The sequence below is a fragment of the Mustela nivalis genome, assembly GCF_964662115.1.
Source record: "Mustela nivalis genome assembly, chromosome: 13".
Classification (NCBI taxonomy): Eukaryota; Metazoa; Chordata; class Mammalia; order Carnivora; family Mustelidae; genus Mustela; species Mustela nivalis.
In genome coordinates, this window is record NC_139032.1 from 15,491,051 (window position 1) to 15,514,844 (window position 23,794).

Sequence of the window (23,794 nt, forward strand, 5' to 3'; positions counted from 1 at the left end):
AAAAAATCATTGCGAAAGGGCAGAATTCTATAGGAGGTTACAGTTGACCCTTGACCGAGGCAGAGATCAGGGGCACAACCCTCCCCCCCCTTACAGTTGGAAATGACTCCCTCAAAACTTAATTACTAATAGCCTACTCTTGATCGGAAGACTTATTAATAACAAATGATCAATTAACACCTATTTTCAATGTTATATATATTATAAACTATTTTTACAGTAAACTAAGCCAGAGAAAATATGAAAATCACAAGGAAAATACATTTATAGTGCTACACTATATAAAATCTGTGTATAAGTGGACCCATGCACTTCAAACCAGTTCTTCCATGGTCAACTGTAGTTGCTAAAAGATGCTGGCGAGCTAAAGGCTGGAATTTTCTTATTACTGAACAGCCCCATATGACAAAACTTAAGTCACCATTAATTAAAATTTTTGTAAAACATCCAGCTTTGCAAACATCAAGACTCTAAACCTGCTCTCTGTGTATTCCCAAAAATGTCACCATTCATGGTGTTAGATTTGGGCTTTACTGTTCCAGAAGGTTTTCTCTGGGCAGAAGATGGCAAAAGAAATTCACTGCATAACCTAAATACAACGAAAAGCAAAATAAATAGGAGACACTTTGAAATGGTGAACTTCCTGGTTTTGAGCTATTTAATTAAGCTTCCAGACAAAAAGGGAGCAATGAGCTTTTTCCCTCAGGAAATGGAGAAATAGCAGAACCCGCTTTTGTGTTTACACTGAAACAGGTCCACGGATCATCCTCAGTAAACATTAAATAATGATCACATAATATCAAAAATGAAAATCCCTTATAATTTATCGAACTGAATCTCATACTCACAAGAAGCCTGGTAAGTGAGATTCTCTAAGGGCTTTATAAACGCTCTTCTATTGCTCACCTTTGTTTGAAAAGGTAAGCATCTCATCTCCATTTCAGAGTTAGGGGTTAAGAGAAAGGTTAAACAAATTATATAAAGTTATACCAAAATCTGCCAATGATACAGACCCAGGTCTGCTGGTCTTGAGGACTAAAAATCTCTCTTGGAAACATTAAACAACTTAATATTTTTAGGAGGCCACTTTACAAAAAAATATTTTATCTGTACATCATGGTCCAGAAAGAAAAGTCAGGAAATAGTAACTGTGAAACAAGACAAGACAAAACAAAGAGTGTGGTTTCCAGAACGCTTTCCATTCTACGGACCCACCCATGTGCCTCGAGATTTGAAATGCTATTTTAAGTCTCATTTTCCTTCAGAAGCTAACCTCTGTGGAATAAAAGACTGTTAAGGGGGAAAAAAATCTTTTCTGTCATTTGACTTTAACTTATGATAAATTAGCTTCAACTAGTTTCTTAGAAAATTGCCCAAGAAATGACTACAGAAAATTAAATACCAAGACTTCAAAGAGGCAAACACACAGCCTTCAAATTCCGACCTCAGAGAATAATCCTCCCTTTCTCGTGCTTTGGAGAGATGTGAGTAAAGAAATCAGACTAGGGCATGGTAATGAACCATCTTTCAAATGACTTTTCTATCAATCTTCTTTTCAAAGGGTAATAAAGTGATGATTATTTCTAGGCAGTTTCTGGGAAGTTATCATCTCATTTCAACAGTCGCCAGTAAGAAGGACCGTATTCTGGTATCACAACAATGATAAGGGCAAGAACTGGTTGAGAATTCAATAGACAAGGTGTAGGTTGTTAAAAGCTATTTCCTGGAAAATTAAAACAGAGAGAGATCAAAAGAATTGTGTGGGGTCTTAAGGAATGGGTAATCATTCCTTTCTAGATTAAATATGCAAATCTGATTTATTACCTAGTAAATGAAATCCATTACCATTTGAAGGTTTTATTATTTCTTCCAACAAATAACACTGGAAGCTTATGGTGTGCCGTGTCTTGTGCCAGAGGCTGGTGACTAGTGGAGAAAGACAACTCACTATGTCAGGGGCAGCTGTGTCATGACTTCTAGAACCTCGGTGGTCCCATCCAAAATAGTTAACAAATAACCACTACCAAGAAAATAAAATGATTTTTTAAACATTCAGTAAATGGTTGTTTGGGAAGACTTTATCACCGAGAACTTGGTTTGCAAAGCCACAGAAAATAGGAACGGGGTGAGAAAGACCCAAGACCATATCTGAGCTCATTCCCTAGAGCTGTCAGAGGCTTTCCAGTGCCCCGAGGCAGAAGTCGTGCAGGAACACACAGCCTCTCTGAGAGGACTACATGTAGACAGGATGCCTTCCTGCGGGGTCTCCTGTGAACCCGGCTGCTTCTCCGGTCTCCCAAGTCCCATCGCATCTGGGAGATGGGTTTTGTGCTCATGCAAGGACTCTACAGTTCATTCTTCCTCAGTAGTTCCTAAAACCATCCTTAGCTGGGTCTTCTTACTTACTCTAATTCTCTTTTCCCAGTCAGACCCACTAGCAGATGAAGCATGGGACATATCACTGGATCCAATGTTCTCCCAGAAGACAGTTTTTTAAATATTAACCACAAATCTACAGTTGGTACCAAAGGGCTGGGGGGAACAGAAACACCAGACAGAAACGTTTTTTAAGGGCAAGGAAATGCTTTGTTCATTGCGTCCTCATCACTCACACAGTACAGAGAAGGCACTTTGTTAAAAATCTGTTGACTAAAACTGACTAAATGAATGAATGAATACCCACCCGTCTGTGGTCATGAATCACTCAAAAGTCATGACCGTCACATCGGCATTTGCACACAAGCAATCCCATAGGGAACTTTGCCCAGCACTTCATCTTTTTAACATAATATTCTGGTGATTTTTCTGAAAGAAAAGAAGGAAAAGAAAACAAGAGAAAGGAAGAAAGGAAGGAAGGAAGGAAGGAAGAGAGAGAGAGAGAAAGAAAGAAAAGCACAACACAGACATTCGAAATCAAAACGCATTTGTTCTCAAGTTCCATGCCAAGTAACAAATATTTGCCCCCTCAATTAACGCCTTTAGTTTGGCTCTTGGACAGTAAAACTGCCTCTTTTCCACAGTTCAACACAGCACTGAAGTACCAAGAGATCCCTTATTGATTTGCAGAACAGGATAAAGCTGTTAAGCCCTGAAAAACACATTAACATGTTATCCCCACTGCCAATCAAGAAATCACCCAAATTTCCTGACCACTGCCACCCCCCAAGACCAAAGTACAAGGGGTAGAGATGTGTCCTTTGCAATGCACACAAGAACCAGACACAACCCTGGGCAAATGAAATCTGTGGCTCTCCAGCCCTACATGCCTGGGCCACACTTCCCCCAAAGAATCATCTAGAAATGCAGTTATGTCGGTGAATATATCAAACCAGCTCACGGAAGAGCTCTAGATAAAGAGGGGTTGACATTTTTCAAGCCTTCCATTCCCTCCTTGTGTGAAAAGTTCATGCTTATTCTGAGGTGGGGTGACTTTGACCAGTGCCAAAGAGAGATGGCTGATCCCCCAAAGGTTCTGGGTGGTGAGGTGACCTGGGAGCCCTCCTTTGGGCCTCGGAACCTGATTACATGTTCTCAGGCCATACTTCAAATCTTACTGGGGCATTCCGCCTTCAAGCCACCGGCACTCTGCCATAGAATGAAGAAAACACCTTCAAGCACATTTTCAGTCAGGAACTCCATCTTTCCCCAGAGAACCTGAAAGAGTAACTTGGCCTGTTGTATTATATGCACAACTTTGAAAAAGGGAGTCCTGTTTTAGAGGTTGGCTTAGTCAACTCTAGTTGATAGTAACCCTGAGCTTAAGGAAGGGGAAAATATTTCATGGCAATTCCTAGTTCTACATATCCCCGGTTCCCCTTTAAGGAAAAACAAAACAAAACAAAACAAAAAACACAAAAAGGAAGCAGGAGCATTTGTTTTAGATTTCCCTTTTCCTTTCTTTCGGAGAAACCCGAAATGTCCAGGCATCATGTGATGGCTGACAAAACCTCAACTCCATCTGGATTTCACCCGGATGCTAACTTTCTCACTGCTGAGCCCATGCGGGAGGGTGCTCCAATCTGAGCAAAGACACCCCAGCCCACTGTTTCCCCTGATGCTGCTATTCAAAGCCTTGTGCCCCTGGGAAGGAGGAAGGAGAGAGTCGGAAGGCGAATGTCTATACACGTACGTCCATAAACAATATGGGGGTGAGGTAATGAACAGCAGTGGGGGCTCGAGTCCGTGCACACAGTGAGAAAATAACTTAAATTCATCTTCCCGGTTCTACAGGGCCCACCACCCTGCTCCAAGGGCTCTAAGAAACCACCCAAGGCAATGAGGTATGAGGGAGCAGTGTTCCCAGCTGGCTCGTCTGAGGGTCTTCCTACCCAGCCACAGGACAGGGGGATGAGCACACCAAGCACCCAGATCAGTGTCAGGTGCACACAGTGCACACAGGTCAGTGTCAGGGAGAATCCGTGTGTCAAACCCCTGTGAGGTCCTTAGGCAGAGCGAGCTACCAGGCTCCGAGGGCGTGTCTCAGGGAGGCCCTCGGGGTAAAGCTGTCTGTCCCACGCACACTCTGGTGCCGCCAACGGTGCTCCACTCAGTCTCTGTTAGCAGAGTTCACAGAGCTGGTATCTCCTCTCCTTCCCTTTTTACAGGCGGGTGAGGTCTTCTGGAGAATGACGCCCCCTTTCCCGTGCTGGAGGCCCCTCCGCTGGTTCTATTTTGACATCCAGTCCAAAAGTGGAATTTATCCTTCCAGGGGAATAGTCATTTCTTTTTAAATCTGCAAGGAAAACAAGGCAGACGGTTACAGGGGAGCCTCCAGAAGGCAGTGTTCGCACAGACAGACTGAACGTTAGGTCTGGCCAAGTGCTCAGAACGGACCCTGCTGCCTAAGGTTGCAGATACGGGAAACGCGAACCCTATGCCGCGTCCAAACCCCTGCCCCAGAGTCCGCGAGTCACTCTAGCTCCCCAGTGCTGTTGCGGGGGCCGGGCGGTGGGGGGGGCACCGAGAGGGGGAGGTCTGGTCGCCGAATTCCACGTGCAGTGCCGTAGAAAGCACACTCTGGCTGGAGTTAAGCAAGGCCAACCTGGAAACAGGGCGTTTTCATGGCCCGATGAGGCACAGGGCAGGGAGTTCGGCCAAAAAGGTAGATACGAGAGATTTCAGGGGTCAGTGTTCTGCAGCAAAGTCGATCCTCGGGTCCGGAAGCGCCGAGGAAGGTTGCATCCAGTTATTGGATTCTACGCTCCCTGAAGCCGCCTCCTTCCATTTGGGAAAGAAAATTATCAAACGAAAATACTGATAGGGTATAACCCCTGGGGAGAAGCTTATGGAGGAGGTCGGGCTCTTTTATGTTTATGTAGCATGTAGTGCCATATTGATTACGTTGGTTAACCTTAAATATGTATTCCTTATATTATTTTTTAATGCTAAAAGGGGATTATCCAGACATAAAACTAATACATACTATCATTTACTAATAGCCAACACTTATTGAACATATCCACAGATGAATTCGGTCCTCACGGCAATTTCATGAGCTAGGTGCTATTATACTCAGTTCGTGGATGAGAAAAATCAAGGCTCAGGGTCATATAGCTAGTAAAAAGCATTACTGGGATATGAGCTCAACCTATCTGGCTCTGGATTCCATGCTCTTATACACTATTCTAAACTAGCTTTCCTTAAAAAAAAGTGTGAGACTGAGAAAACATAATCAAGAGCAAAGAAAAATCACCTGCAGTTTTGTTTTTCCTAACTATGCTTTTTTTTTTATATTCATATTAATAAATATCTGAATAAATGAGGATATTCCTTATTTCCACTTAAACGTGTTAACTGAAGTGTTGAGAGAAAACAAAAATTAAAGCTATAAATGGAAGGATTATTGAGTTAGTCAAAACTCACCAGTTAGTCAAAAAAAAAAAAAAAAAGGATCTCGGCCGTCATCATGGAGAAGAGCTAACTTGGGCTCCAGGAGGCAAGCGCTGAGTTATGCCTCCCGTCCTCTCTTCTCCGGGCTGAGGAGAAACAGACCCTGTGTCTTCCGGACGGGACACCACTGGGCAGCATTGTCAGTGTGCTGTGGACTGACCTCTGTGCCCTCATCTTCTGCGTATCTGTGAGACCGAGCTCTGAGCCGCTACCCGACCAGAGTGACAGCCCCCCCCCTTCTGCTCCTGGGTCACCTCCCCACCCCCAGCCGCAGCCCCACTGCCACCCCGCTGGCTGACAGACTCATTCCCACTGAAGCGACAAGCCTGCCCCCATCCCCAGCTTTGGCTTTGCCATGCCCGCAGGAGCTTCTCAACCGCCTACCTCGACCTCCAACGAGATTGGAAATTGCCCTTCTCTGTTGTACATTTGCACCTACTGCATCCCGAGTTACAGTGGATGCTGATCTTTTACTGATTTCCCACCCGGGGGCAGGATCCTTTAGCCTAAGGCAGGAAGGGCTACTGGGCTTAAAGCACGTGAGACTCCAGTCTGAGGACAAGTTTGGTACGACCGAAGAAGAACCGCGAACAAGCGGGAACACATGAAGCATCCCTTCTGGAATCAAAGAAAAGAATTCCACAGAGCTGGGACTGCCAGTTTGGGGGACACAGACCTCCAGCTGCTTGCTTTTATGCTAAGAATATTTGTCTGTGGTGACTATATCAGTTTCGGAGAAAGTGTGCCATATTGTCAAATCAGATTTTTTAAAAATATACACTGCAAAAATGTTGAACGTGGCAGGCGTTTGTAGTGAAAAGCACTACTTTAATTGACAGCTGTTGTCTCCTTAGCTACTCCCCGGTCCCCAGTGTCCAATGAGTAACTAAGAATTGAAATCCTGGGGACACCACACAGGACTCAGAGTGGGAAGTGTGGGGGTGGCGCAGGGGGGAACCTGCCTTAGTTCAGTTTTACCCCAATTAAGTCAGTAAACCTTTCCCCTTGGAGAGACTGTGACAAGTACTGGGCCCAATGTTGTTTTATCACATTTTGGCAGAACCTGAAGTAAATCCCCGTCCTTTTAATCCCTTCGGGGACTTGAGAAATTTGCAGTCGGAAAGTCAGGCCTCGACTATGAATGAGATAAAAATGTGATTGAGATTTTCGACTCGATCCCAGGTTACAGTGGATGTTGTTCTAGGAGAGATTTACTCAGAGAGAAATAGAATTGTCTGGGGCCATACCCGGGAGTTTGAGCTTCCGGCAGCAGGAGTTGCAACGATGTTTTGCAATGAAGTTTCTAATTGCATCTTCCCCTAAATTGGCCGGTCCAAACACCATTCCTCTTGATCTAGAGGAAATATCAGAATATCAATGAGATCACAGCGAAGCAAAAGGAGCTCAACCGGGATTCTCTGAGATACCGAACAGTATCCCATAGTAACCCAGTAAATTCGAAGGAGCCAACAAAGAACAGAGCACTTTGGAGAAGCAACAATGTTAGGTTTGCAAATTTAAAATTCAAATGCACTTCAATCTTTGTACCCAACTCCAAGACCTGCTGTGAAACTCATTTCAACGCTAATCTGATAGAAGAGTGAATTTTCTATGTACCACAGTAAAACAAAATACAGTGAGACCCTTTTCAACGCATATGGGGTGAGAGAATGACATTCATCACCAAATGTTCTTTCTACTCCCGGCCCCAAAAGGTGAGGTGAGACGTAAAATAAACTTGCTGTTGGAACACACCTTCTGGAAAGGCTCATATACATTGTTTCGAACCCAGATGCTTTTCGGAGAGTAACTCATGTCCTCAAAAATAAATTCCTGCTGCAACCCTACTTCCGGGACTCACAGCTCTTTCGACAGTTGGTTTTTATCCCACAAACTGCTCTAGCTGGGCTCTTTCTTTGTGCAAAGACAAGACCACTAGGAGACAGTGACTTCTTAGAAGTAAACTACATATGCTAAGTGTGAGTGACAAAATTATAGACAGAACCAGCCTATCTTCGGCACATTTCGAATATTCCATAACATGATCGATTCCCCAGCGGATTTGAGGACCGATGTTCACCCGCGATTAGATCCCGCACGACCATCTCCCCAGCCGACACCCCACACGCCGTGGAGCACAGCACACCAGAAACGCTTCCAAAGAAACTTTACGAGAGCTAATATTTTATTTTAATGACATGCGGAGTGGAAACGGCACATTCTAAAATCTGAACTCAATTACCACTCTTAACTACCACGTCTTGGGAAAAAAGAGAAGCAAACTCGCACAAAAGGAAACCATAAACTTCGTTTCTAAGGAATGTGGCTTTTCAAAAGGGACGTGGTATAAAAAATGGACTTTTTTTTTTTTTTTTCCCCATCTGAGTATTGAAACATTTATCTCAATTTCCACTTCCTTTTGGCAGAACAACAGTAGCTGCTCTGAAGATGTGCCAAGCTCGGGACAGGGGCTGATGTCAGTCTGCTCTCGGATCGCCTCGCCGCTCCGAGGCGAGGAGCTGGGGGAAATCTCTTGGGAGGACAACATGAACGGACACCCAGGATTAACTTTCCTGGTCACTCAATCGCCCTTACAAAGTGCGGCTCTGCTGGGATCTACCGGCTGCATAAGCCACCTCTTGTTTACTACCGGCCTCCTCCAGGCATCTGCTAAGGAATGACTTCAAAAAGATGAAACTGAATGTCCCCCCCCCCCAAAAAATAAATAAAAAAGGAGAACCACTGGCTACTTTGTACTAGAACTCTCCTGATGCCGGCAGAGTGAAAAATGAAGGTGCTGTTTCAGTCATTCCAACGCGAGCATTCCTTTGCTCTTCTCTAGCGCGACCCCGTTGGATTACTTCGGTCCTGCTTCTACCTGCCACTTGCTCCCTCCCCGTAAAGCAGGAAAACCCCCAACTTAGAGATGTAACCCTGATCCGCGGATAAAAGCCGTACGCTAAGTAACTGTCCTCTGTGAGCTCTGTGAAGGTGAACACAAAAGAATCCACGTTTCTCTCGTGTCTGTGCGAGGGCTGTGACCATTCCCCGTGCAGGGGAGAGGGGGAGGGGGTCACGGAAACCTTCGTCTGGCTCTGCTGCGTCTACAGTCCTACAGCATGCCGACGGACTTGCCGTCTCAGCAAAGTGAAAAAGAACAGCAACAACAACAAGCTGTTTTCTGGATCTTCTACCGCACAGGAGAAAGCAAGTGGTAGCTCGGTTCTGGGAGCGCGGGAACGCCAGGCAGGGCCAAGTACACACAGATTTCCTAAAGAACATGTCATCTCTGTTACTGTCATTTTGTATTTGTCACAGGACCCCATCCAGCAAGGCAGTAAGTGGAAAACAACCCCAGACGGCCGGTCACTGAAGCCACCTCCTCCGAGGCTCAGTGACCCAAGGAGGTGACCCAGCGGCCAGACAGGGTTGGGCGGGGAGGGGCGGGGGGCAGATGACCGTGTCTTCACTGCACAAGTGTGGGGAAGGATGGGGCCAACGGGCCCTACAGGTAATACCCGAATCTGTACTGCAAGAACTCTTCTCTGGTCGAGGATTCTTCTCTTTCGTGGACCCCTGGTCCTCGCAGACAAGTTACCCATCTCCACCCAGATTCGGTATCCTCGGGAGAGGCCTACTGCCTGTGTTGCTGGGAGGGGTAGAGCAAGCACATGAGAGCGCCTGCTTGAGCTGGCACTTCTCCAGCGTCTGTGGCGGACACCAGATCACCTGCTCATCTGGTCACAGCTGATTCAGTGGGTCTAGCGAGGGGCTGGAGAGTCTGCATGGCCGACAGTTCCCCAGATACTGTGCCGGGACTGGTCCGTGGCTCCTGCTTTGGGCAGCAAAGAGTTCACCACACACGGCTCTCAAAAATGTGTGTGTCCGTGAACCGAGTAGACGCCACCTGCCACCACTGTGAGAAGTTTACCTTCACCGGGAAAACCAACGGCCCCTCAAAGGAGGGCGCCCCACAAAACCAGACAGCCTCCAGTGATGCCGTCCTATCAATCTCCACAGAGTTCCTATCTTCAAGTCATAAACAATGAAGCTGGTCCTAAGACAAGAGGTTCCCATCTTCGGTTGCCGAGCAGAATCTCAAGGGGGGACTTCTCAAAAAATACAAACATCAGGGCCCCCTCCTCAGAAATATTGATTTGATACTCATTCTCAGAAGCTTTTTTTCCTTCCTTTTTCTTTTTTCAGTTTCCTAGGTGACCTTAATGGAAATTGAGACCCACTGGCCTACAGAACGCAATGACATACTCCACGGTCAAGTGGGATAAACGCAATCTTCTTAGAATCCTAAAAGGTGGAAATATTCAGGTCATATTAAATGACACACGGGGAGATCAAAATGTAACAGATGATAGATTAGACATAAACCGGGTTCGTTCTATATGCAAAACATTCTTCACTGCAAAATTAATGAAGGAAGAAACAAGTACTTATAGTACAAGTTTCCTACTACAAAACCTTTGGGTGCACAGGGCTATTGAAGAAATAATATCCTTAGCTAAAAACACTTTAGCTGTGCTAAAATAAAAATAATAATAAAACCTTTCCCTGTACCCTAAGGGTGACAGCGTGAACTCAATGCTCAAATATCATAGAAGTTGGACGCATACGGGCACAGGGTTCTCCTTCATCTCCTCTAACTCACCTAGTCCAAAGAGATAAGCTAATACACATTTAGACGGACCTCTCTGCAAAGATGCCTATACAGATGAGAAGATATTTCATGCAAACCATTGAAGAAAAGAAGAGCATTAAAACATGAATGTTTACAATATGAGGGCTGTGGGAGAGAAGTAAAAATTTCAGAAGTTATCGTATGAACATTGCCCACATATGTAATTTCTTTTATACATTTTTTTCCTACAGGGGCCAAATACAGACACGTAGTACAACTGAGAATAAAAAATACCATATGCTAGTGGTTCTCAAAGTGTGGTCTCCAGGCCAGCAGCGTCAGAATCATCTGGGAGCTTGTGGCCTCATCTGACCTCACCCTAGACCCACTGAATCAAGAACACACAATCTGTGTTTTAGCAAGCTCTGTGATGGTAGAGGAAGCTCCTGTTTAAGAACCACCGTCGTCTGCCATTTAACAGTCCTTCATCGGCCTCACCATACTTTGTCCTCCACCTTGAACAGAAGAGCACAACCTCAGACCCTCCGGTGCCTCCGTATGGGATCAAATGCCCATGAGAATTCAAAGGACAGAGAGACGACTCATTCTTCCGTATAGTTTAAAGAGCACCCCTGAATTAAGTCAGGCTCTCTGATGCTTCCTCTGAAAGCCCTGCTGCTTTGGCCTCTTGTAGGTCGGCTGTTACTGACCAGCACACAGGATGCCTTCCGTTGTGACAGAACACCCTGCCGTGAGAAGACAGAGTGACTCCACTGTGAGACCAGCAAGGGGAGCAGAGCTTCTCCTATGACATCGTTTTCTTGTCAAAGCCTACAGAAGCTGAGCCCACCCATATTTTTCACTGGCTTGGGCCACCAGAAAACTCAGGGTTAAATCTGCAACAAAACCCGAGTTACTACATCGGTCTTTATACTTTCCACTTACGTGTATTAACTCCGAATTTCATCTTATTTTATTTCCAGATGTTCTTTTTCCCCCATTTCCTAATCTGTGATTTTTTTTAAAAAAAAATCTCATTGTATTGGATATAGATATATAGATATCTAATAGAGATATCCAGCTTCTCTGTACATATAAGCCATCTCAAAATTTTCTAGGATCTAGGCAAGAAATATAAATGCTTAAAAATTATTTTTTCAAAAAAAGATACAATGTGTTAAAAGCAATTTTCTAAATGATAACCTCATTAATCAACTTACTGTTTGTCTTCAGGTTTTATAACAGATGGATCAGTCAAATTCTCTCCAACACCTCCAAAGAAAAAATAAAATGCATTTAGCAAATGGGGATTTCATGTCCTCAGAAATTCAAGAAACTAATATCCAGATCTTAATTTCTTTCTTTAAACTTACATTCACCCTGTAATAAATGCGACATTATATGAATTCAACGGACCATAACAATGACGCAGGTGTGCCCGAACATTTTAGCTGATCCACTGTCTCCCGCAGCGCCCCCTCCTATGCTGTAATAAACTAGGAGGCCGCAAACGAACATTTCGGTGGTGTGTTCACAGTTCCTGATTGCGGCATCCGTCATTCATTTACCATTTGTCTACACTAGACATTCTAATTATAGTCTCTGTAATTCTCTGCGACTATAAAGGAAAAGTATTAGCACCCTCGTATCCTCGATTTGCCAACGAATATGTTGACGTTCGAGAAGATTCAGCAGTGTGTCAGAGGCTGCACAGTTCACCAGTGATGAGAACAGGATGCGGGCTGAGCCGGACCTTGCGTCCCTCCCCGTGAGGACGTGGGGTCTGGAGGTGGAGTCCACCGGCGCCCAGCGAGGCACAAGGGGCTGCGAGATTCTGCGGGTACAACCTCTCCTCCATCAGAGACGCCCACCAGATGCTGTATATACACAGCCTTTACCAACAGGAGCATATGGACGCCCCCCGCCTCTGGATGCGGACGCTGGCTGCACACGGGTTCACTTGTGAAAATTCTTTGGGGGGTATACTCCTGCTGTGTGCACTTTCCTGAACCAGCGTTTCTCTTTCATACAATTTAGTTGTTAGAAAAAAAAAAAAAAAAAGGACACCAAAGCGTACAAGGACAGCAGGAGTGGAACTCAGCACCGACATGGATCGAAACAGCAGTCGACACCTAGAGTGAAGCTGTTATAAAATGCAAGTGGGGAGGAGCAGTTCTCTGCCGGATATAACTTATTGGGGCAAGCCGATGGGGAGGAACTGCACCATTTGGGCACACTCCAGCCCCTTTGGAGACTGGCCTCAAGACTGCACTGGTTCTTTTCGCTTGGAAGAGAGCAACCTTGCGGGAAAACTATTTAAAAATCATATGAAACAGGTGCCTGGGTGGCTCAGTTGGTTAAGTGTCTGCCTTGGGCTCAGGTCATAATCCCAGGGTCCTGGATCGAACCCTGCATCCGGCTCCCTGCTCAGCAGAAAGCCTGCTTCTCCCTCTCCCTCTCCTTCTGCCCCTCCCTTATGCTCCCTCTCTCTCAAATAAGTAAATAAATAAAACATTTTTTTAAGAAAATCAAATGAAATGTAGAGATTTATTATGTATTTCTATTCGGTAAAAAATATTCATGTTTTCTAACCGCTATTTTAAAAAGATTTTTTTTTTTTTTGCCATGCTCAGTATGTTTTACCATATGCTAAACCTTTCATAAGAAAATGTAATCCTTATAGTTTATAGACCTTTCTCCCAAGAAACTGACTTCCTTAGAAAAATAACCTGGTTATTGTAAGGGTATTCAACCATTTTCATGTCAGGACCCTCTTTGCCAGTCTGGGTTAATGTTTAAAAAATGTGAAATTTAAATACATAGGATGACAAAGGAAACCAATGATACTGAAATACAGTCATCAAAATATTTAAGTTGTGCTGCAATACATGTGCATCTCCATTAACACATTAAATAACAGAATCTAGTGCAAGTCTATAACTACCATAACGCCACGTCATACAAACAGCGTTTTGCAGTATCTGCCAACACTGTAATGTGCTTTGTTAATATCGGTAATTGCTACTGCAAACAGTCATGGATACCGCTAATGCCACTGTGGTTTGTGGTCTCCCCTATAATCGAAGGAAATGATGAATTTCACTTGTGGGTTAGTGAAAATAGTGGTGTAATTTGTTTTCTCATCAAAGTTCACAGACCCTCTGCATTCTCTTTAAGAGCCTCTGGCTTACCATCTCCTTACACGGATTCTGCACAGGGAAAGGAAGAGCCAGGCTGAAACTCAGGCTCACGGGGAGGTGTGTAAAATGTGACTGGCTCGGGCTTTATTCTTTTTTTTTTTTTTAAGATTTTATTTATTTATTTGACAGAGATCACAAGTAGGTAGAGAGGCAGGCAGAGAGAGAGAGAGAGGAGGAAGCAGACTCCCTGCTGAGCAGAGAGCCCCATGCGGGACTCAATCCCAGGACCCTGAGATCATGACCTGAGCTAAAAGGCAGAGGCTTAACCCACTGAGCCACCCAGGCACCCGGGCTTTATTCTTTTTAAAAAAAAGTCATAGGAAGTGACTAGGCTCTTTATATTTTTCTCATTACAGATACAAGAAGGAACAGGGTCCACTGACTCCACTTTTCTAATGATGGAGTAAATACACAGAAAAACAGACACAAAGATAGTCCGAGGGCCGTCAGCAGAGAGACTACAGAAGCTAAAAACCTGTTCATGCTTATGCTCAGATCTAACTTTAAGCCTGGACTTCCCAGCAATGACAAGGCTGATGACTAAGGAAACTAAATTTAAGCTGGAAATGCTCAGTACCTAAAGTGGTCATACCAACAGGGGAAAAGGAAGTTTACAGGGGAGAACAACTCTGATCAAAATCACATCAGCTCCCGTTGACTTTAAATCTTGTTGCCTGTTAGACAGGCAGGGGTCAAAGGGTCTGGGTCCCATGGCTCTGTCACCTTCTAGTTCTGTGACCTGGATACCTTCTCTGTTCGGAGTCTCGCTGTTCTCATCTGAAAGTGTGAATAATAATGGGCCTTATCTTATATGCTTACTGAACTATTGTATGCAAGATGCTTAGCAAAGTGTCCCAGAGCAAGCTAAAAAATGTTAACTGCTACCTTTATTATCTTTACTCTATCAAGACCTCTTTTGAAATAAAATTCTACTTTCTTACCACTGGTAAAATCATGTTCTGATTATCTCATTTCCCTAATGAATAACTCCCTCTAAAAGAATGACGGTGGAGTCTCCACAAATCTTTATATCCCTAAACCCAATCTGACGGTTCAAAGCCTTACTACTAAATGCATAGTTTGGGGCCCTCCAATGGCAGAAGGAACGTTCTAGAGAGTGAGAAGATATGGAAGAAAACTAGGCACTTCAACATCCAAAAATCCCAATCACACCTGTTTACTGACGTTAACAAGGTAAATGCCCACGTGCAGGTGCACGCTGCATGCCCTCGTGAGGAACTCCGACACACACATTGCAATCCCAACCACCCCGGGACACATCTGTGAGCCTCTAAATCCGTGGAAATAAGTTACTTTCTTCGTAGCGGCAGAACTCATGATGGTGGTGCTGACGGAGATGCTGACTTATTCTGGAAATGCTTTGTTGAATACAAAAATCTGCTATCTCCAAAGTTCTCTGAAAAATAAAATGAACTTTTCTTTTTAAGATTTTATTTATTTATTTGAGAGAGAATGAGAGAGAGAGAGAGCATGAGAGAGGAGAAGGTCAGAGGGCGAAGCAGACTCCCCAAGGAGCTGGGAGCCCGATGCAGGACTCGATCCTGGAAGTCCGGGATCATGACCTGAACCGAAGGCAGTTGCTCAACCAACTGAGCCACCCAGGAACACTAAAATGAGCTTTAAAAAAAAAAGAGTGATCTAGGGGTAGCTGGGTGGCTCAGTCGGTTAAGTGTTCAATTCTTGATTTTGGCTCAGGTCATGATCTCAGGGTTGTGAGATCGAGCCCCAAAAGGGCTCTGCTCTAGGCATGGAGTCTGCTTGGGATTCTCTCTCTCCCTCCTCTCCCTTGATTCCTCCCCCAGCCCCCCACCCAACCCCTCTTAAAAAAGACAGAGAAAGAGAGAGAGAGACTTCTCCAGACAACTGTAATTTGAAGTGTAATTGTTTTTCACTGCCATTGCTGAGAATCAAATGTTGGATTTCACATGTAATGCTGACGATGCAGGCCCTCACATGTAGGATTTCTAAATGGAAAGCAAGTGAGAAACTACAGCATAAATTACAAGTGAGCAGAAACTGGTCAAGCCTTTCCTTCGAGTTCAGCTCCCAGGTCCAGTGTGGCAGGCAGTTCCTGGGTTAATGATTGGCACTCCCTGGGAAGAGAGTAGAAAGCAGAAGAAAAAGAAAAACTGCCAGGATCAACTGCCAGAGTGTTTCTCATTCTTCTTTTCCCCCTAAGCCAACTGGGAGCCACAGCAAGCTGATAAAGAATCATTTCTGTTTTAAAGAGCCACTTGGAGAATACTAATGACAATAACTAGCATTACGGAGGTCTTACTATGGGCCAAGAACTTGCCTCATTCTAGCTCCTTAATAGGAGGGATTAACAATGAGTTAAGTGCATACTAGCATTTCCCCGATTACAAATGAGGGTAGGAGGGCTCAAAGTGATTGCCCCCATCACACAGCTACTTCACGCTGGAGCCAGGAGCCAGACCCCAGCACTGCAACGCCAGGCCTCTTCCTCCAGACTGCTGCTCCCAGGCCTCTCAGTCTCCACTCCATACCACCTGAACAACAGAGATCATCTCTCCGATGACAGAAAGACACATCAGTTAAATCCAAGACCGAACCCAAAACCATGAAGGCATTTTAAGAATACATATATTCCCGGGGCACCTGGGTGGCTCAGTGGGCTAAGCCTCTGCCTTCAGCTCAGGTCATGATCTCAGGGTCCTGAGATCGAGCCCCACATCAGGCACTCTGCTCGGTGGGGAGCCTGCTCCCCACTCTCTCTCTGCCTGCCTCTCTGCCTACTTGTGATCTCTGTCAAATAAATTTAAAAAAATAAAAATTTAAAAAAAATACATATATTCTCCTCATTTTTCCCTTCCAACTTGGTTTGGCTTAAATATCATAATGCATTAAGTCTTTACCCAAGGGCCTGATAGAAAATAAGTGCTTGGTAAGCGTTAGCTACTAGCTGTAGTCGTGTAACTGCTCATAGTTACTATTATAGGATTCATCTTCTTCCATAAATTCAGGCTTCACCAATTGGCCAAAACTCTCCAGTAAGTATTTCAATTGCTTCATGCTCGTTCTATGAGGCCCACAGTCCTCCTCTTTGAAGGTCAGTGTTTTGACATAGTTTTTGGAGTGGCCTATTTCTGCAATTCACATAATTGCCCAGGAAAAGAATAAAGTTAACTCCATTTCCCTCCTCACCCCCCCCCCAAGACTATCAACGCAGCATTTGTTCTGTTTAATGTCACTTTGGATTACTTAGAGACATAAAAATCCCCAAACATAAACATCATTAAACAAAAACCTATTCAAGTGGAATAGAAAACACACTAAAGAGCCATCATTAATTCCTTAAAGTTTTTCTTCGGTTGTTTTTTCTGTTTGTTTGTTTGTTTTTGCTTTTTAAACAACTCCACCCAAAACTCAAAGCACAGGCGTTCGAATACAGATGAAAACAATCAGCCTCTCCCCAACATGAGCTACAAAAGCAGTGCCGTGGGCACGCGTATGCTGAGTTACATAGATCACACACTTGCTGGTTGGAAAGCTGAATCATGTTGACTGTTTTAACTTTGTTTATATGGCTTCCCTAAATATTGTGTTTGAGGGTTAGAAATATAACTCCACTCTGAGAACAGTGCAGATCTGAAAAGACAGAGACTTATGTGTAGTTTAAAAAGTCTGTACACATCCTGGAACATATGGCATAAATTTCCATCAGAATTTACTGGACATTGTTCACAACGCCTCAGGATTATGTATGTCAGCTGTGCCCAGCCTCCAAGCCTGGCTTTCGGAACAGAATCCCAGGACTGGAGAGGTGGGAAAGTCAGAGAGGACAAGCAATATGCCCCATCTGTTTATAGGAACCACAACACGGCTATGTCCTAGGAAACTCATAGAGAAAAACAGACAGTACAGTGAGAAGGAAAGAATACGGAATGGTCAGTTTGCATCCTGGCTCCCTCTTTAGTAGCTGTGCAGCCTTGGGCAAGTCATTTAAACTTTCTGGGCTGACAGTCCCCATCGTATCTACCTTGAAGTGCTGCTTCTGGGATTAAATGAGATAGCTCCAGTGAACGTTTCTGGACTAAATCCCTTATTTAAAACCAAAGCCCCAGTCAGTGAGCCCAAGGACTAAACTTAGACCTAAATCCTTATTTCACTCTGTGTCTGCAAGGAAAGCCTGCTAGAGATACTCTGTTTTGTGCTGCAGGATTATAAGTGACATGTGAGGTGTTGATAGTGGGGAGATGCACTGATCAAAGGTTTCCATTAAATATGAGTGTACTGTGTCACCCCTCTCTCGGGCTGACTCTGTACTTTCATGAACTGTCATATCAAGGTACACAGCAAAGAGAGCAAACCAAATTATGAACTCCCAAAGCCCTGAGCTCAAAATCATGAAAAATGCCCTGAATTTACACTTTCCTAGGTATATAAATGCATGCCTACTGTTATTATGAACAGAAGTTCAAGGTAAAGCCATAAAACTAAAAACTTTGGTACAAAAATAATTCCCCTCTTAGGGGCACCTGGGTGGTGTGGTTGGTTGTGTAACTGACTCTTGGTATTGGGCTCAGGTCCTGAACTGAGTCTTGAGATCAAACCCCACACGGAGCTCTGTGCTCAGAGCAGAGTTCGCTTGGAGCTTCTTTCTCCCTCTCCCTCTGCCCCTTCCTGCCACACACTTTCTCTCTCTCAAGCAAATTTTTTTTAAAAATCACTCCCCATTTAGATAAAAGTTGAAGACATATTTAAATTTTAGGCAGCTAATTATGCCTGTGTTTTCCTCTTGAGCTAAGTGGGAAACAACATAAGAGGTGCTCGCGACCACCACTGCACAATGTCTCTGAAATAAGTGACCTCACCTCCCTTCAAAACTAGGTAGAGAAACTCCACACACTACCCATCCCTGTTCTTGCAAGATATCTTGCGACACCCGTGTGGTTCCTCGCATATTGGACAGTTTCGAGAATAATAAATTCAGAAAACAGATACCATCTTTCAGTTTTCAAATTAAGAAAAAAAATTAAAAAGCACACACTATTGGGGAATATCTCTACTGAAAGACCTTAACTATGGCTTTGGGCAAAGAAAGAGGCAGGGTCACGTGTAAGTGACAAGGACATGGACAAACCATCCCTGGTCAATGTTTCCCAAACCCGTGCCTCATACTTCTTGTATCAATCACGCTTGCACGATCAATTACCTTGCAAATCTAAAACCAGCAGCTCTCCCCGCGTATACTCATAGGTCCAGTGGGAAAAAGCCAACATCAGCTCCTCCAAGGTGTTGCTTGGGGAAATTTCATCACCGTTGTTATTGTTGTACTTCCGGAACTCTCCTGTCATGTACTTCTCAATGGTCAACCATTGGTTGGCTGAATGGCAGTAGATTAAGAAAACTTCCAGGAACCTATGAGGGAGGAAAAGGAGGCCACTGAGTCCCCACAGGGCAGCAAAGGTGAGACTTACATTACAGTCAGCAGCCCGGGGGAATAGCTAAAGTCTGGCCTGATGAAGCCTCAATGCACGTGCCCCACCTTTCTACGGCAGGGACAGAATGCAAGGACTGGCAGTCTTCCCCACACTTATCCACCTCCCTTATCTTTGAAGAAACCTTCCAACTCTTTTATAAGAGTACCGGACTCAACTTTTCTTGCTGTGCTCTATAAAGTTCCTCGTAACTTGAAGTTACTTCTTACTTGAAGCGATAAAACTTTACCATAATCCGCAGCACCAAATTATGATCTATCTTGATCTATTAGGATCTACCTTGATCTATTATGATCTATCTTACTAATGAATGTAAGAGTCTTGAGACATCCAAGCAAAAGTAACAGGAGTTCATTCTCAGAAAGTTCCTTATTTCTCTAAGAAAACAGGAGAAGAAAACTGGGCTTCCAATAGAAATGTTTTTCTTCTAGAATATTCCCGGACATTAGTAGCTACATCTAGGCTCTGCCCATCATGGCTTCTGCCTGAGCTTCTCTTTCCCACGCACATGAGTTCAGTGTTTAAGCCAAGATTTCCTGGGACATCTAACTCTCTTGTTATCAGTCCCCAGAACTATAGAAGGAAAAACCCCAAAATAAGATCATATGGGGAATTTCCTTATGGCTTTGGCATTTCTCATGACTAACAGGCCTGAGAAAAAAATGGAGAGAAATTTGTACTCAAAATGAAGGGCCAGGGTGCCCATCCTCCCTGTACTCACCTTGGCGTGTAGGGAATGGTTTGAGGTTTCACTTGGTTGAAGGTATAGATCAGTTTTTGAGCAGCTCTTTGTTGCTGAATTTCCTACAAAGTAGGGAACATTGATCCGTTATCATATGCGCGCCAATCAATGATCACAGAAGCACCAGAGTCCTCCCCGGTGTGACTTCTAGCCTTATTCAGCTTCCACCACACTCCACTCCAAAAACAAAAGCTCTACACAACAGAGATGGGGGAACACCACCACATCCAGAACAGAACAGGCTGTCCTCTGGGTTGAAGGAAATGGCCTCTAATCAGGATGCAGCCAGAAAGGCTTTCTCTGACCCATCCCTCCGGGTGGGCACCGGGTCTCAAACTTACCCTGAGGCAAAGGTGAAGCACCGTACTCTCGCGGAAGATTTTGTGCCATGACTTCACAACCTCGGGAAGAAAGGACTTCACAATGAAAACGTGCCCGGGTTTGAGAACGTCATCCTCAGACCAGGTGCTGATGACTCTCATGGCTTTCCGGAGCCCGCCGTCCATCTCCTCTCGGGACAGCACCTGGATCATGGCTGCTCTCCCGCGCTGCGACCAAGAAGACATGCTCCTGTCCAAGGCCAGAGGGGAACTCTCCTCCAGCCTGTAGACAGTCACTTCTTCTCCTGCTGCAAAAAGCAGTACAGGTGAGAAGTTCAAGGACATCTCACGTCTTTGACATGTTACAGTGTCCTAAATAACAACTCAGAATCAGTTCAGTTTCCCAAATGTTCGGAAGAGAGCGGGAGTTCACCTAGGCACAACGGAGTACAGGATAAAGGCGTGGACTTTGGCCACGTTATTTTCCAGTAGGGGGAGAGGTCGGGAGAGGACAAGCCTCAAATGATACATTTATATAAATATAAATATTTATATAAAAGATTTTTTTAAAAGACATTTAAAAAAATGAAAAATTTAAGAAAAACAAAGAAAGCCTAGTCCACTAATTTCCACTAATACATAATTTCCACTATTTTCATAATACATTTCCACTAATTTCCACTAATAGATTTTCCACTAATACATAATACATTCCCACTAATACATAATTTCCACTAATACATAATACATAAGAATTAGGCTGTTCTTATTGTAAACTACAACTAGACAAAAACAAACAAGTAGGGCTCTGATTCCTTTTTAAAGACAAATACTTCCAAAGAGATAGTTTAACCCCATGTTTTCACTATCAAACCTTTTAGAAGCCTTATTAGGCTTTTTTTTTCCCTCGATTCCCCCTCCCCCCCCTTTTTTTTTTTAAGATTCCATTTATTTATTTATTTATTTGAGAGAGACAGAGATAGCAAGAGAGAACATGAGTGGGGAGGAGGGGGGGAAGCAGGCTCCCCGCTGAGCAGAGAGCCTGATGCGGGGCTCCATCCCAGGACCCTGAGATCATGACCTGAGCTGAAGGCAGACGCTTAACCCACTGAGCCACCCAGGTGCCCCTCCTAATTCCTCCTCCTATGACATTTTAATACCGAAAATACATTGTATGTATCTACAAGCAAGTACACACAAATATACGCACTTTATACAGAAAAAGCTATTCCTGCCTCCTTGCGGGGGGGCATTAACACGCCCACTGAGGATTTGTGTTTTAACACAATTGGAGTTAGCACCAGGGTCATACCTTGCCGCCTCTCCCTACTTCCTCTCCCTCCTTCCTTGGTGCCCTTGGATAACTTACTTCAGGCCTGACTTTCCTGATGAGTGAAATGAAAGTGAAAATAACACTCAGCTCACTGGGTTGTTGTAAAGATCAAATATGTCAATGTGGCTAACGTGAACTAGAACTTCAGATACAAACTCAATCCCACTTAGAAGATTTTACACATAAAATACTCTCGAGCTGCTGGACAGTTTCCACTTTTAGGCTGTTGAACAGGGAACAATGCAAGCCTAGACGCCACCTACTACAGTGTTTAATGCTTCATAGCAGAAGTAACGTTCTATACACAACTTCCGTCCAGCCTGGGTTTGATTTTCTCCTTACACCTCTGGTTTCAAATGCTTTTCTTCCTTTTTACTTTTTTTCTATCTTTTTCTTTTTTTGGGTAACACTATACTGGTTCACCAAGAAAAGAATCTATTTGCTCACTCTTGCACTGAGTTGAACAGAACACATCTAGGTAATCCTTAGTAACACATTTTCAAATATTTATTCTTGGTGCCCAGATAAACGCCACTGAAGGTCTCTTTAGAGTTCTAAATATTTGGAGGATTTACAGCACGGCTTCTGAGTTGCAAAACCAGCCGTGGAGCCACAGGGAAGGGAAAGGCATTTGCGTCCGCGATCAGGAGCCACCTGATCTGTCCCCATGTGAAGAGAATTAAGATCTAGGACAGAGTGGGGACCCTTGTTACATTGTCAGTTGGCTGGACAGAGAGACTCTGGTAGCCTTGGCTTAAGGCGAGCTTGTTTTTCTTTACCACTCCAGCCTTTAAAAAATGACATTTACTATCTGAGCTAAGTGCAATTAGTTTACATGAAACAAAACAAACCAAAAACAATATACAAAGCATTTCTCTTTAGATGCCTGTTAGTTTTTACTGTATTGACATTTATCGCTTTGTTCTGTGTTCATTACACACGGTTGGTTGGTTCTTTTCTTTCCTACTTACTTCCAGCCTTAAATCAGTGAATGCCCGGTGCAACATTATTGCTTTTTTTTTTTTTTTTTTTTTTCCCAAATGCTGCCCATTAAAGGTCCCGTCCGCACAGTATCTGATTCTGACCTCGGATGCTGGCTGGACAGTTAACAAGAATTCCCATTTTAGAAAATTAATTGCACTAAACGGCAACCACGGGCAAAACAGAATTTTCAATGAAGACGATGCAAAAGGGTTTCTCCTGTGATTTCCTCGGCCACTATGCCTCTGCCCTGGCACAGCCTCAAGAAGGTAGAAATGGCACACTCACCAAATAGTTGGATTGGTGTAAATGGTATAGTCTGAGAAAGCCTCATTAAATTGTTCCTTTCAATGGCTGCAAACAAAAACAGATTTGCTATTTTAAGTATGTACCAATGGACTGAACTTAACAGAAAGCCTCCCCACACCAGCCTATTCGTATAAGGCTACAAGATTTCGTTGCAAAGACCCCTTATTTTTGCCTTCCTCAAAAATATTTTCCATAATCCAGCTTTTAAAATAAACTGTGCCTTAACACAGGAAGGCCGTCCCCCAGTCTTCGAAATGATATGAGATTACATAACGTGGTCTGAGTGGGACTATTACCTCCCCTCTCCTGAATACCAAATCACAGACTCATCCATACGTATGTGGAACTTTCTTTTAAAGAGGGTTCTGTGATCTTCCTTTCTCTAGTTTTCCTTTTCCAGAGCACACCGAGCGCACAGTGGACTGTGGGGACATCTACTGTTGACTTTGCACAGTTCACCTTCTTTTCCAGAGAGAACTGAAGGCCAGTTTTAATTAGAAGCAAGTGATCTGCATTTTCCTGTTGAGAGCTGTACCCTAACAGATCAGAGTCAATATGAGCCACGGTATTCTTCAGCAGACTTTCTAAAGTTGACAGCCAGAGTCAAAATATTGGATTACGAGCTGAGCTCAAAGACGCAGTTCGAAGGGCACGGAATGTAGTCCGGAATCCTGCACGGGGGAGAAGTCAGGATAAGGGAGGCTCTTACTGGGCCCTGAGCACATGACCTTGACATGATACTAATGGTATGTGTCACACCACCGACCTTGTGTGCTGGGGCTGAGCTTTAGACTGTATCGAAGACCTTGCCCGTGTCTCATCTCCTCCAGTGCTGAGAGCAACGGCAAGCAAAAGACCAACCAGTGGCACAAGTCCAGTTGGTTGTTCTATGGCTCTGCATTTC

At 44.1% G+C, this 23,794-nt stretch overlaps 1 protein-coding gene across 1 annotated transcript in view; it reads right to left on the minus strand.

Moving 5' to 3' along the window:
- Positions 1 to 401: 401 nt before the first annotated feature.
- The window catches only part of TRPM6 (transient receptor potential cation channel subfamily M member 6), a 146,452-nt gene continuing 123,059 nt past the window's right edge, over positions 402 to 23,794 (minus strand). Inside the window, 7 exon segments of the mRNA XM_082696485.1 lie at positions 402 to 4,732; positions 7,137 to 7,243; positions 11,743 to 11,794; positions 18,920 to 19,125; positions 19,927 to 20,009; positions 20,289 to 20,575; positions 22,870 to 22,935. Of these exon segments, the coding sequence (XP_082552611.1) occupies positions 4,599 to 4,732; positions 7,137 to 7,243; positions 11,743 to 11,794; positions 18,920 to 19,125; positions 19,927 to 20,009; positions 20,289 to 20,575; positions 22,870 to 22,935 (935 nt within the window). The 3' untranslated portion in view covers positions 402 to 4,598.